The sequence below is a fragment of the Diabrotica virgifera genome, chromosome 7 (assembly GCF_917563875.1).
Source record: "Diabrotica virgifera virgifera chromosome 7, PGI_DIABVI_V3a".
NCBI classification, from domain to species: Eukaryota; Metazoa; Arthropoda; class Insecta; order Coleoptera; family Chrysomelidae; genus Diabrotica; species Diabrotica virgifera.
In genome coordinates this window covers 7132723-7148986 of record NC_065449.1, presented here as the reverse complement: position 1 = coordinate 7148986, position 16264 = coordinate 7132723, and the positions used below count along the sequence as shown (strand labels likewise).

The window sequence follows — 16264 nt, the reverse complement described above, 5'->3', positions numbered from 1 at the left end:
ATAGCCCAGTATTCCTCTACCAGCGCCAACCTTAACTTTACCAAATTTTCTGGACGCCTAGGATGACTAGTCCGTTCTTTAACGGTTAAATATTGCAAAACCTCTAAATTTTAAAGAACCGCTTGGATTGACATGAAATTTGGCATACACATAGCTAACAAGTCAAAGAAAAAAGTGATATTGTGCCGATATGTGTTTTTGCCCTGGGGGTGGTTTTCACCCCATTTTGGGGGTGAAAAAATATTCGTTCAAAGAAAGTCAGGAAATCGATAAACTGGCTAATTTTAAGTAACTTTGGTTCTATAGAGTTTTTTCACTAAGTCAATACTTTTCGAGATATTTGGCAGTGAATATGTTCATTTTTTCAACAAAATAACCACGCTTTTAGACGGTTTTTCGCAAATAACTCAAATAGTAAATATTTTGTCGAAAAAACATTCTTAGCAAAAATATAGCCTGTAAAAATTTAAAAAAATGGTGTAAATATCACGTCTCTACACCTAGTAGAAGCACAGTTATAGCTAATGAAAAATAGGTTCATATTCGTCAAATTCCAAATGGAATACTTTAACGTGAAATAACCAAAAATGAAGCACATTTCGGGGAAAACTCATTAAAACTTATTTGAAGTGTTTAAAAAAAGCTTCATTTTTATTTTATAAAAAAAAATTCTAGCATCAAAATTAAACAAGTTACGCTCAAAATAAAGTTAGTCCCTTTTGGTTTTGGTAAAAAAATCGAGAAAATCACCCCCTAATTAATATCTTAAATGAACTTAATCGTTACGACTTGACAAGTTTCTTGACTCGTGTATATATTGTTTATATGATCGGTAAGTTTCATCGGTTCAAAGTCCTTATTATTGAAAGGGCTGTAGTTAAAATTGGTTGAACGAGTCACTGATCACGAATGTATGCAAATTTAGAAACACCAAATCTCAATCAATTTTTGTCTAACAGAAAAACAAAAAATACATGATATTCAGAAAAGCAAATCTGACTTTTTTTGTTTCTAGAGATTTTTGGTATCTCCAACAATTTTTAAGTTATTTTGTAAAAAGCATATTTTTCAAAATTTAAACTTTTAAAAATTTTATTTTGAAACCAAATTTTTTCAAAAATAAGCACTTTAAATCGATGAAACTTACAGATCATATAAACACAACATAAGTAAAATAATTTGTGGAGCGGTAACGATTAATTTCATTTAAGTTGCTAATTAGGGGGTGGTCTTCCCGATTTTTTTTTTGCAAAAACAACAGGGACCAACTTTATTTTGAGCGTAACTTGCTAAATTTAAAGCCAAAAGCTTTTTGTAAAAACAGAAATAAAGCTTTTTTTAAACACTTTAAAAAAAGTTTCAATGGGTTTTTCCCAAAAACTGCTTAATTTTTTGAATATTTTACGTCGAAATATTCTATTTGAAATTTGGTGAATATAAATCTATTTTTCATTGGCTATAACTCTGGTTTTACGAGATCCAGAGACCTAACGCGTACACCATTTTTTTTACTTTTTTATAAGCTATATTTTTGCTAAGAACGTTTTTTTCGACAAAATACCTAATTTTTGAGTTATTTGCGAAAAACCGTCTAAAAATGTGGTTATTTTGTTGAAAAATGAACATATTCACTCGCAAATAACTCGAAAAGTGTTGACTTGGCGAAAAAGTTCTATAGAGCAAAAGTTACTTAAAATTAGTCAGTTTACCCATTTCCGGACTTATTTTGGACATATATTTTTTCACCCCCAAGAGGGGGTGAAAGCCACCCCCAGGGCAAAAGCACACATCGGCACAATATCACTTTTTTCTTTGACATGTGAGTTATACGTATGCCAAATTTCATGTCAATCCAAGCGGTTCTTTAAAATTTAGAGCAAAAACCGTGAAAGAATGGACTAGACGGAGAATAGCTATTTTCGATTCATCTCATAAATGCTCGTTAGGATTGAGATCTGGACTGCATGCGGCCTTTCCATTCTGGTCGATCCACCTCTATTTAAGATACTCATGTTTATGAGTCAATCAGTCTTTTATTTACATAAAATTGTGCAGTTCTTACAAGAAGATATATTTAGACAATTCAAAAAACAAAATCTTAAGAATACCTCCGAGATAAGGGAGAGGCTTTTATCTTGAATGGGATTTTTTCAAAGCTCAATTATTTTTAAGTTTTTAAATTTTAAGGAAAAATTTTTGAACTAACTTGTAGTTTACACACTATAGTATACTATATTTTACTAGTAAACACATTTTTTAGAATTTTATTTATTAGAGCTAATTTGGTCCAAGGTTCAAACCAGTAATGTACCTTGAACCACGTAGTCCTGTACGTTGAACCACCCGTAAAAAAAATTGTGTTATTCAACATTGAACCTCTCAAAATCTAAAGCAAACACATGTACTCCTTTTTGCCTTTCAGACAAACCAGCCAGACTTGGTCCTGTAAGTTTGAGCAAAACATCTTCAATGTTAATGTCAAATTGTTCACCACTTGGGCCAGAATATTTGCTGCTGTTCAGAATTCTCTTCAGATACTGGACCGTAAAGTAAGGACTTACAGCAGTTACTTATGCAACATAAAACTGTGTCTTCTTTTTTCCCATTAATTTTGTACGGTCCAATGTACAAGACTTGATAGCCGTTCAAGGTACAAGACTCGGCCGAAAAGAAAACAAATGTGAATTTAACCTAATAAAATGGTTTTGTTATATTTCTCTCCATGTTAACTACCTATTAGTAGGGGCATACACCCCTTGTGATTTAATTTACGATACCTGTTAACACAAAAATTAGAAAAGAAAATTTTCTATCCTATAAATAGTTACTTTTCACGAAATAAAACACGATATTTTTACGATAGCCGCAAACGTTTTCTAATCACGTTCAACAACTATCCACAGAAAGACGACGATTGTAGAAGAAATTTAGATAAGAAACATTGACAGTTCGCGCGCAAAATAAAAGAAAAATGGGGTGACCCATGGTTCAAGCTGGCCCAAGGTACAAGCCTCTCCCCTAATACGAAAGGACCATGAAACAAAATCAGCTCTTCAATTTTTCCGTAGAATTTTTTAAAGCTAGTAGTAGTAGGGGAGGAAAGTATGCTAAATTTGCAGTTGCTCGAGCGTTATGAGGACTTATTGGGTTGTGAAGAGTAGGTCCTAAAACCAAGAGAAGTTAAGTTTTGCATAAAGTCGGGAACTTTTCATTTTTGAATTTAATTTTTCATTTCCAACAATCGTTGTTTCCGATTATAGCGCCATCTATCCATAATTCAAAAAAAGTCTCTCATAAAAGTTACTTATTTTTACGTAAAGAATCAAAATCTGCAATAAAAAATGAGGACTACTATTTAATATTTTAAAGTAACCCCCACCCCACTTCCGTGGGGGGTTATTGGTGTCATTAGATAGATTTTTCATAAATATTGAATACATGCATTTTTCAGTTTTTCGATCTCATATTTATTTCACGAAATATCGCGGGGTTCGTATTTAAAATTTTAAATTTACCCCCCACCCCTCTCCTTAGCCAATATATGGTAGAGGTACATTTACAGGGTATAGTCGATTCGCTAAGCTCAGACACAACTGGCTAGTGATTTTAGTAAATAATTTTGCCAATTTGGTAAAATTGGCAAAAAAATAATTACTACATAGTTAATAATTAATAAATAAGAAAGGAAAAGATCTTTCAATTGCCAGATGGCGCTTGCCACCTATTATCATCACTTTGTTTGCGATGTGTGGGAAAACCTCTCGATGCAATTAAGTTGGAGTATGGAGAACAGTGCCTACGTTTCTTCTGATGAAGCTCCAATAAGAGCAGAAAATCGCGGTTAAAGGAACTGGACTGCACTCCGTATTCTAATTGAAAAGTAAGATTGGTTTGCCTTCGCATTGCAACCGAATAAAAATGGTACACATTTTTATTTTTAATTAATAAATAGTTAGTAATTTTGGCAATTTGGCAAAATTGTCAAAAAACAAAAAAATTACCTACTAAAAAAACTAGCCAGTTGTCTCTGAGTTTAGCTAACCGACTATACAAGGTTTCTCTCCATGTGATAATCTGATGCGCTCCAGTAACTACAAAAATCCCCGCTTGGGCTCCCCTACCATAGAAAATACAACGCTTCTATTCAACCCCGTATAATGCCATCTGCTCTGCATTTTACTCTAGAGAAAAAATAATACAACACCAGTATAAAAGCTTCGCTTCAATATGTATATAGCAATTATTTATTCGTACCTGTCACAATAAGGTTCAATTGATATTAAGGTTATTTTCTATTTGTTCTAGATGAGTATACTAAAATCACGACTCCTCGACAAGATGTTCTATTTAAGAAGGGTTACCTGAACAAACCTAGAAACTACCAGACGCAGACGTCAACTGGTACTTCCACGACATCAACGGGTAATTCCACGGGGAACGGTACTCCCGATCACCAATCAACAGGTAAACAAATGTTATGATATATTATATTTTTTATTATTGATATTCTTTTCACAAGCACATACAGGTTTACCATACCTGTAGTCTGTAGTGGTCTAGATTATGAAGAATTAATCTTAGGGTACACATTAGACTCGAAGGCTCCGATGCTCAGTACTGGTAGATTATGAGCGGGGTAAGAATAGACACAAAACAACAAAAAAGAAAGAGGGAAGAGAGCAACTCTTCAAAAGAAACGGGAAAACTTGTTTTTAAACGTTTGGAACCCAAATAACAGAAATAGGATACCTATTTACAAAACAAAGAGAAAAGCAAATATCCTTAAATAAAAATTGACTCTGGGTACCAGGTGATCCGGAGTCAGTTCTGATGACGCATTCGTGATTAGTAGACTTAGTCAAATATGCAAATAAAAAGGTATTAAATATGCGCATAAATATGCAGTGTTTTATTCAAAAATATGCAAGTTAATCTAGAAAATATGCATGTAATAAAAAATATTTACAATATTTTTTAATTTACAAAAAACGATATTATTTCGAATGGTGGTACAAAAAAATTTTTCTAACAAAAACATAAATCTGGCTTCTATCTGAGTACATAGAAAAACTTCTTTCGACACCAAGTGATGTAACTGGGGCATTTTTCAAATTCACCATAATAGTTGGCTAGTACTTGAACCAAGAATGTCCCAGCTAGTATTTGAACCACTCCTATTTTTTCCATGGTTGTTTAAATTTTTGGAAAGTTTACTTTCCAATATGTATTACTTTTAACGTTTTGACACAATGATTCAAATTCTTTTATTAAAAATGTACTGTCTAACAATGATAATTTGGAGGAATCCAATTGGGTAACAGTTTTTTGAGAAAAACTGTAGTTTGCTTTTATGAATGACACTGAACTGTTTATTTTCGGCATTTTCAAAGCACAACAATTACAGAGACAGTTGCTCACGGCTTATTTTACAACAAAAGTTAAAAGGACCGTCAAAATAAAAATGTTTACCTAGAAATATAAACTGGCAGATTTTCGAACTGTCTTTTATTAGTTACGATACCAAAAATTTTAATACCAAGAGATTATAAAACAAAATAAATATTGAGATTTCCAAGCTATTGGTTACATAAATATAAAAATACATACATGTATACAACCAAAATTTCAAATTATATGCACTTTATGTCCATTTATATAAAAATATGCAGAATTGGAGATTTTTGCATTTTTTATGCATAATATGCAAAACATGCAATATGCATATTTGCCTAAGTCTAGTGATTAGCGATCCCAAAAATCCCCCAAGTAATCTGTTGGCACCAATTTGGTGCCGAAAACCATCTAAACTCCAGATGACGTGCCTTAGCAGTAACCCTGGGCACAATGTGATCCGGGGGTTGGTTCTGATGGCGGATTCATGTGCAGTAACCCTAAAACCACCCAGGTAATAAAGTCGTTATCATTACACGCACCCGCGGCATTTTGCCGCCATTCCAAAAAGTCTCAACATATGTCACATCGTTATCCCGTCACATAAAAGGAAAACAACACAACAATAGTATCAATTCTAATTCGGAATAGGTACTAAAAGACTTTTGAAAATATAATTTACACAATATAATAATGTCTGGTTAATTTTAAGCCGCTTTAGTATAAGGCGGCAAATTGCTAACGGACGTGTGCCTACTTGCTTAACAAACATGGCGCGTGTAATGACGTGTTAATATACTGATTTTGACAAGTTTATGCACATTTGGGTGCATTTTATGCACTGCATTTCCACTCATTTTTCTATTGCAGACTTTTTTCCTGACATCATCTCTAACACAATGCAAAAAGATGCAAGTCGATAGGTGCTGTATTTAAAAATAGTTTTATTTTTTCCTAAAGTATAAAACCCATTAAAATCCGATCATATTTGTCAAGATTGTCAAGAATATTTGTCAAGAATGTGAGGCTAAAAGTGACTTGTACCACATATTTTTTTAATGCAAGAAGCATGAACACCTAACCAATCACCTAATTAAAAGAATTATATACCAGAACATCCCACTCCCTGCAAATATTCTCTTTATTCTGTCACTGAATAAAAAGAAAATTTTTGACTGTTTGGTATCTTTCTTGTCGGATAGTAAAATATTATTGTAATTAGTTATAGGTACCTATTTGTAAAACATGTTTAAAAAAATATTTAAAAAAATAAAAAAAAATAATAAAAAAATTAAACAAAAAAATAAAAAAAATGATTAAATTAAAAAAATCTACTATCTAAAATAATCTAATAACTAAAAAAAAATACAAAAAATATATAAATTTTTTTTTTAAATTTAAGAAAAAAAAGTCACTAAGAGAATTTAAACCTCCGAAGGGTTGAACCGGGTTGATATCTTATCGTAGTGACACAAAAAACAAAACAAAAAACAAAAAAAACAAACAAAAAAAATACAAAAAAAAGAATGCATTTATTTTAAATAAGTAACATTCATATTTTTATTTGTAAAATGTATACATTATGTGTTCTTGATAAACATTAGGTAAATAAGGATAACTTGTAATGAGTAGGTAAAATATGAAGTAAAATATTGTAATATTATTATAATAACCATGTTTCACTAATTGGCAATATCTTTAATACATTTACTTTTGATTGAGACTGGCTGAATGACTTAATCCAAGTCAAAAAAAATTAAAATCCGATCCTGGGATATCAAAAGCATACTAGCAATAGGTAATATGCAAAAAATAGACCTAGATAGCTCTCCAACTGTAAAAATTATAGCTCTGGAAGAATTAAGGAAAAATTGAGAGAAAAGTTTGTTTTACTATGTATTATTTGGGAGAAAATGAACAAGTGAAATGGAATAGCATTTATGGTGAATAGAAGAATGAGAGAAAAAAATAACAATTCAAAGAAATTAATGGAAGGAACATAGAACCCTCTATCAGAATAGAATAGACAATAAACAAGCACACATATCGATACCCACCTGCAGACTATACAAATATCTCGAAAATTTCCTGTTAGATTTAGAATTTTGTAAATATAGATTATAATTTGTATCAACTTTCTTTTTTTTTCAGATTTAGAATACGACTCGCAATTCGTCTTCCCGAACGGTTTTGTAGATCAAAATGGAATCTACTATGTAAATAGTAAGTACCAAAAGCATATATACATTTGAACATGGATGTGTTTAGGGAGCATCGTTGCATTTTCTGTTTGTTAAAGCGTGTATGTTATGTGTTATGTGTATATGTGTTTTTTATAGAGGTTGGAAATGCATTTACGTATCATCAGGACTAGATGTACAGCCTGGTATGTCGGACTCGTATGTTACAATACCGACTAAACCGCCTCCCCTGTCTTCTGCCTCTGTATCTCCGGCATAACTACTGTAAGGCATTACTTCACCCGTGTTGAGCTGCCCCCACTTACAAAAATCAAAAAACAAATAGCCCTGATGTATGAGCTATTTATGAGCTCTCATATTCCGCAAACTAAAAATTTTGAGCTCGTTCCACTGAGCAGGAATTTGATACTTTAGTGGGGGGGTAACCTGAATCAGCCCTCCCCCCCCACTACTTAAAAATAGGAATATTGAATCGGTTTTTGCGGCAGAATTACGAGCTATTTATGAGCTCTTGAAATTATATAGTTTCGATTTTTGAGCTCATCCCCTTCACCCCCAAACAACCCTTTAATTGATTTAACTTACGAGAAAAATGCTGAGAAAACTTAAAATATATCGAATTGCGGATATAATTCCTATGGCGTATATACTCTAAGAATAAACTATTAAATTACGTGTATTTCGATTATTGAGCTACAACCCCTTCGCAAGAAAACCACCCTATCTTCCCGGCTTAAGAAAAAGTTGTACTTGAAATGCATTAAATTAATTATTTGGCGACTACATATCATTTAATAATTTATAAGGTTCCAAATTACGCGCATTTAAATCCGTAAATTGCAATTTATTTTGTATAGTGAGTCACTGAAAGTAAAAATCAACGATTACCTTCAATTTCGGTGAACCTTCATCGATTTTTACGAAAATTGGTCAGTGGTTAGAGGATACCTCAAGAAACAAAGGTGACATGGTACCACCTTGCGCCTTTACCCTGAGGGTGGATACCGCCCCTTCTCGGGGGTGAAAATTATTTTATAAAAAATAACTGCACAAATCTATAAAAGAACAAATTATAAGCAAAATTTATTATATAAAGTTATTAAAATAAGTCAATACTTTTTAAGTTATTAAAGATCAAAAAATTTAATTATTCGTGAAAAAAATGCATGTTTTGAAGCGGTTTTTCGTAAATCACTGAAAAACTGTAAGTTTTTACAAAAAAGTTAATAGTAGTTTTATTCGTATAGCTTATATTCTAAGAATAAACTCTTAAATCACGCGCCTTTCGATTATTGAGCTACAACCCCTTCGCAAGAAAACCATCCCATATTCCCGGCTTAAGAGAGAGTTGTACTTAAAATAATTTAAATTAATTATTTGGCGACTATATATCGTTTAATAATTTATGAGCTCGCTAAATATACGCATCTCAATTATTGAATTGCCATTTTCTTTCTATAACGCAGTCACTGAAGGTAAAAATCAACTATGACCTTCGATTTCGGTAAATCTCCATTCATTTTCACGAAAATTAATGAGCGGATTTTGATGCTATTAACTTTTTCTAGAGCTCATTTTTGATAGGTATTTCTAAGTGCTGTGACAAGTATTTAGTACCTAAGTGTTATAAAATGCATCTCTTTCCCGTTATTTGCTTGAATCCTTAGATTTGAAGAGTCACAGAAAAAAATATACATTTAATTACCAATAACTAACTTTAAATTAACATTAAAGGGTTTTTCAAGTAAGCAATTTATTATATTTTTTATTAGCTTCAATTTTAGTGATAAACACTTTTGTGTAAAAACTTACAGTTTTTGAGTTATTTATGAAAAATCGCTTTAAAGCATGCATTTTCTTTTACAAAAATTAAAATATTTGATCTTTAATAACTCAAAAAGTATTGATTTATTTTAATCACATTATATAACAAATTTTGCTTACAATTTGTCCCTCTCTCGATTTGTGGGGTTATTTTTAATAAAGTAATTTTCACCCCCGAGAAGGGGTGACATATACCCCAGGTTAAAATCTCAAACTGTTATTGTTAATTCGTGAAAATGAATGGAGATTTACCGAAATCGAAGGTCATAGTTGATTTTTACCTTCAGTGACTGCACTATAGGAAGAAAATGGCAATTCAATAATTGAGATGCGTATATTTTGCAAGCTCATAAATTATTAAACGATATGTAGTCGCCAAATAATTAATTTAAATTATTTTAAGTACAACTCTCTCTTAAGCCGGGAATATGGGATGGTTTTCTTGCGAAGGGGTTGTAGCTCTATAATCGAAAGGCGCGTGATTTAAGAGTTTATTCTTAGAATATAAGCTATACGAATTAAACTACTATTAACTTTTTTGTAAAAACTTACAGTTTTTCAGTGATTTACGAAAAATCGCTTCATAACATGCATTTTTTTCACGAATAATTAAAATCTTTAATCTTTAATAACTTAAAAAGTATTGACTTATTTTATTAACTTTATATAATAAATTTTACTTTTAATTTGTTCCTTTATTGATTTGTGCAGTTATTTTTTATAAAATAATTTTCACCCCCGAGAAGGGGCGGTATGCACCCTCAGGGTAAAGGCGCAAGGTAGTATTATGTCACCTTTGTTTCTTGACGTATCCTCTAACCACTGACCAATTTTGGGGGGGGCTGACTCAGCCCCCCCCCCCCCCCCATTAAAGTATCAAATTCCTGCTCAGTGGAACGAGCTCAAAATTTTTAGTTTGCGGAATATGAGACCTCATAAATAGCTCATAAATCAGGGCTATTTGTTTTTTGATTTTTGTAAGTGGGGGGGGGGCAGCTCAACACGGGTCATTACTTCACGGGGGGAGGAGCTAGCCATTGCTCTTCCTTCATGCTGTCGAAGTCATTGCTTCTCTCCGCTTAATCGTTTCTATTTTCAGCTCGCCTCCTTTTAATGGGACGAAGATCCTGGAGGACTTCCATCGCCAAGCTGCCTTCCATGAAAGCATTTCTCGTACTAAGGTCTCTGGTCGGATTTTATGTTCGATGATCGTTTGTCGAGTATTGCATAGCAAGTTTACACAAGGACACACGAAGAACATGTGCTCAGAATTTTCATTTACCCCGAGACAGGACTGGCAGTCTGGAGAATCACTATGTTTAAAGCGATAAAGATATGCTCCAAAGCAGCCATGTCCTGACGCATGCTGTTTGGAAGTTCTCAGTTCATCTCTATCCTCTTTAGTTGACTCACTGTGCCGATAAAGGATCTTCCTTTCTTCGGCTAGCACTCCAATTTGTTGCATCCTGGCTATGACGTATATTGCGTCCTCCGTTACTGAATGGAATGTGCTGGCAACTGTCAAAACACTCAGATGATATACTGATGCGATCTCCCTTCGTGATTCCTGGAATCAGATGGTGTCAGATTCTAGAATCGGATATTCCGTGTATTAATACTGACGTGACTACTGACGATAGTAATATACTCCTGCTTTGTTTTGGGTATTAGCCGTAAGGCTGCCCTTATTACTGATGCTATAGCACTGACATCCTACATCTGCTTCTTGAAACTGAGTCTGGCATCAATCATCACTCCCAGGTACCGAAGAAATATGATTTCATGACCTCCAATGCTCAACGCTACGGTTTTCACTTGTTTCCTATTACACTCAAAAAAATTTAGTTCGTAATATTGATTAACAGTGATTATTGAATAGTATTTCGTTGTAACAACAATTCAGTTTTTTATTTCAACGAACTTTTAGACATTAACGAATGTATTTGGTTATTGTCACAATGATTGAATAATAATTGTGAAAATAACTAGAGTACATTAATCAATAACACTCAATTTATTCAGCTAATAACTTAGTTTCGTATATTTAATAAATAATGTTAATTCTGGCAGCAACTCACTTTCTTGATTTCGTAGATGCTAAGCAATTACATTGGTTTATCGTGTCAACATACAGATTTCATTAAAACAATGTACAAATGTTGTTAATATAGAGTAATATATGATTATTGTATAGATGTAAACTGATTGTTGTGACAACGAATGCATTAATCAATCTACTACTGCGTTTAATAACCACAATCAATGCGTTCATGGTAACAATAAACGTAGTTGTTGAGACAATAAATGTTTTGCTTGACCATTTGAAATGTAACGGCTTTTCCTTATCGTGATACCCCTAGCTTCTCTGTGTTACCATTGTTTAAAAAAAGAATTCTTTGTTAAACAATGCTGTTACCTCTGCTGAAGTACCGAATAATAATTTCATTTCGATTCCAAGTGTAGTCCGTAGTAGAAGGAAGTTTTCGTCTGTCTATTATCGTGAAATTTCGGTCGAATTTTTTTTTTAATTTTTTTTCAAATCCTGAGAAAACTAATTAGTATTTTTGAAAATTTAAACGCAGAATATTACAACATTATCGAGGGTCTGAAGTCCCTGAGAACTTCTATAACGATTATTTTAATAAGTCACAGGGGTGAAAAAGAGAAAATTTAGTATGATAAATTTTTCAAAAATACTTATTACTTTTCTCAGGATTCCAAAAAAAAGAATGCGTTTAAAAAATTCGATCGCAATTTTGCACCTGCGCTCTCAAAAAGGATTAAATTGATATACATTTTTGGAATAACTATTTCAAATGCTTTTAAATGAGCTGTCACATGATGTACTTTCCCATTTAAAAAATCAAAGTTATACCTGTTACCTGAAGAGGGATCGTGTAAAGTTCGAAACATTGATGTTATAATATACTTTGATTATTTTAAAAATCGACCTGGCCGAGCGTTTTGCTTATGTGCTAAAAATAAATAAGTTAATAAGGGAGGGGGGAGTGTAACACTTATTCCAGCGCACTGTGAATAAGTGAAATCATAATATGATTTCTCATATTATTATAAATCACACAGTGTAAAGTCCATTAGGTTTAAAACAAGAAAGGGGGATTTAAAAAATTATTATTAATCAATATCATACATTGGGCTAATGCATTCAGTAATTATTAATATAAAATACGTTCATAGTAGGAATGAACGAAACTGATTGTAAGAATGAATAGAATTGCTTGTAAGAATAATCGTATTTATTGTGGGAGTGAACGGAATTAATTGTAAGAATAAACGGAAATAATTGTAGAAATAAACGAAATACGTTAGGAGAAATAACACTGTTATTGACACAACGAATAGTCTTCGTCGGTCAATTAACGACGTTGTTGTTTCAATGAATAGTATTCGTTGACTCAATGAACAGAGTTCGTAATATCAGTAAAGTGATATTATGGTATACATAATGAATATTCATCCATTCAATAAACGTAATACATTGGCTCAACTAACGAAAATAATGAATTGATGAACATCGCTTTGTTGTTCCAATAAAACCAATAATTGGACAAATTTTAAGTATTGCGTTTATTGTCTGAATTAACATTTTTATTGATATTACGTACCTTTTCCGTTGAGTGTAGTAATATATTATACTGCCTGAGTTTTGTGCTTCGCTAGTTTTAAATTTTAAATGTAGGTATGGGTATGCGTTTGTTATAAAAAGCTGGTAAAACTATATTGCATCTTAATATGATAGGTCTTTGGTACTTTCTGTGTGGTAATTCATATATTTCTTGCAGTTACAATTACTTTATACACGTTTGTATACATCACATATTCTAGTAAATTCCTGGAAAGAGCTTATAATAAAAAAATAATTAATATCGCGGAATAATAGGTCAAATGGTTTGCGAGACGATGGTATTTACTGAACCATTGCATGATTCCTTCTAATTAAGATCAATTCCAGGATAAAATTGAAACGTAATTGGAAAATGTGGGCTGGATAGAAAATGAGAAATTACCAATAATTTTGTATGGGTTTCTTATTTGTTTTCGTGTAAAAAAGCTAATAATCGAGTAGATACTGTTTTTCTAAACTAGAGAAATGACCTTGACGCAGAATTGTACATGATATATTCATGATGAATTCTCCTGATGACTTTGAGTTTATATCAGTTATATAGACGAAGAAGAAGTCGATCAGATTAGCCAAGCGGACTGAGGCGCACGATTGACAATCTATAGTGGATATGCGGTCGAGACGATCGAGGTTCGTGCCCCAGCCCGGTGAATAGAAAAATAAAAAGGCTGACGTCGTAGTCTAAAATTCTAAAAAGAATCTACGACTTGGTCTGGAATAAGCTGGTGTCTGATCGGCCTATGGAGGAGCAGTACGGCAAGGGATAAGGGCTTGCGGCTCGGTGACACTCCTCCATAGATCCCTACCGGAAGGGCGTTGACGCCTACAAAACGGTGTATATATATATATATATATATAGACGAAGAAACATGATGACTAAAACGAAAAGATCAAGACGATATTATCCTTAGGCAAGGCGCTCACGGACCAATGTGGCAACCAAATGTCAGAACACAAGGGATGTAAGTGCCAAGTTTTAAGAAAACTTTGTTCAAAGTTTTAGACAAATTTAAAAAATCCAGGTAGGTACTACTTAGCATGTTTTCAATGACATGTCATTTTTGATAATGTTATTGTTAGTCTGTGTAGAAAGTTTGAAGCCACCATGTTTTCTATGTGTTTGGGAGTCCATTCTTGTATTTAACTTACACTGAGAAAAAGAAAACGCTACAAGTTGCATATTTGGCAGATGTTTTCTACTGTAATGTTGACAAAAGTTAGAATCCAATCTGGGATCATTATGTCCTTTCCATATATTTAAATTTCTCTTTATTATTTTATTATTTTGGGATATTAATAGCTGTATGTTCTATTTTTTTCAGGTTTTGAACCATATCCTTTAATGTTATATAATCCTCCCACGTACTATACGGAATTTTCAAATTCGAAATCGAAGAGATATAGCACTGGTTCATTGGTGAGTACAAAAATATCATATTATATTAATGTACAAAAAATTAGGGTCATTTATATCTATGTTCCTACGAGGGGCGTTTTAGGGGAGGTTTAGATTTTGCCTAGGGGTCGACAAAACAAGAATTCTTGTCTTGACAACAACTTCTTGTCTTGTCTTGAGAAAAAATCAAAAAATTTAAAAAAATCTTGTCTTGACGTTTTCTTGACATCTTATATCTTGTCTTGACTCAAGAAATTGCAAGATCTTGAAATTTCTTGATTACTTGGTCCTGTGATTCCCCGGCGACCTTTTTGTTGCGTTGCGTGCTAACACGGCCTCCACTGCCACTGGGGGAGTCCCCGATCTGCATTTGTTTCCTTGACGAACGCCAAATTTCATTTGTAGTTGCATGCTTAAAATAAACATTTTATATGTTTCGCACATATTCTTAACTTAGCTGTCCAGGATTTCATAAAAATGGTTGAACCAAATCATAACAGTGTCGACATCGAAAAGGATTTTGATTATTTGGAGGATAAGATCGAAGTAGTATAAATGATACTGCTTTGGATTTCAACTCTCCTGTAAGTCAAATTAAATATCTCAAAAAATATCAAAAACTCAGGGCAAATCCAACTTAAACTTAAGTGCTTGCAAGGCCATAAATTGTAAGATGACTAAATGACTATGCCAAAATTAGATGTGCCTACAAGGTGTCATTCAACTTTCGAGATGCCAACATGGTGTTTAAGTGTAAAAAATGTGTTAACTATATTTTGCGACAACATCAAAAATCTAAAATAATTGTATTAGATGAAGAATGGGTTCTGATCAGTAACTTTTGTCAGTCTGAGAAGCTTTAAAACACTTTCTTCAATACTCGAAGGGAAAAATATTGCACACTCCCATTTGTGGTAATTGGAGTAAACTGACTTTTAGATAAACTGGAAATATTGAGCTCATGAACTTGATAATAAAATTGATAGAGACGTTACTGCATTCAAGCTGCGAGAGATAAAATACTGAAAAACTATAATAGAACTAATTGTATATTATACTGTATAGTTCTTATTTTGGGTCCTCGGCACAAAGTAGTGGCATTTTCCTCTAGAGGCAGTACAAAAATTTGAAGAAATAATTAAAGCTAACTACTGTAATAAATCCATGAATGATTTACAGAATCCAATACCAGAGCCAGCACTGAGTCTGAAAAAAGAAGATAACGAACTTGATTTAGATATTATTTAGAAAGCTGATAATGATAACTTTCAATCTTTGAAGTATGAAATTGAAAAATACATAAATGGGCCTATTAGGTCAGAAGATTCTGAGAATATACTTGATTGGTGGAAAAGACACGAAAATATCTATCCGTCATTACCAGCAACAACTGCGGATAGACTATTTTCAAGCGCAGCTTTAACAAGAACAAAGCCAAGAAATCGGCTGGGCGTTGACTCCATGAGAAGTGTTATCTGCCTTAATTAATGGCTTATCAATTCCGACTTCAAAAAGGTGTTAAATTTGTTATTTAAAATAAAATCTAGTTTGCAATTTTATCTTCAACAGGATTTGGTAAGTATCATTAATTATTATTTTTAATTTACATTTTTGTAAATCGATTTAGCAAAAAAAGTGTTCAGTAAATTCAAATACGTCATGTTATGTCAAAATAATGTTATCTTTTTCACAAATAAATACGTTTTAGAGTTTTCGTTATTAGTCAAGATATTTCAAGATTTCTTGTTTTCTTGACAAGAAATCTTGGTATTAACATAAAATTTCTTGTCTTGTCTTGAAATTTAA

The 16264-nt window shown here is 32.6% G+C and overlaps 1 protein-coding gene across 6 annotated transcripts in view; it reads left to right on the top strand.

Moving 5' to 3' along the window:
- Nucleotides 1-16264, top strand: part of LOC114339993 (uncharacterized) — a 263249-nt gene that overhangs the window by 175080 nt on the left and 71905 nt on the right. For all 6 annotated transcript variants that reach the window (XM_050655665.1, XM_050655666.1, XM_050655667.1 and 3 more), the window contains exons 3-5: nt 4306-4464; nt 7543-7614; nt 14385-14479. In XM_050655665.1, coding sequence (XP_050511622.1) covers nt 4306-4464; nt 7543-7614; nt 14385-14479 — 326 coding nt within the window. The remainder of the gene's footprint in view (nt 1-4305; nt 4465-7542; nt 7615-14384; nt 14480-16264) is intronic.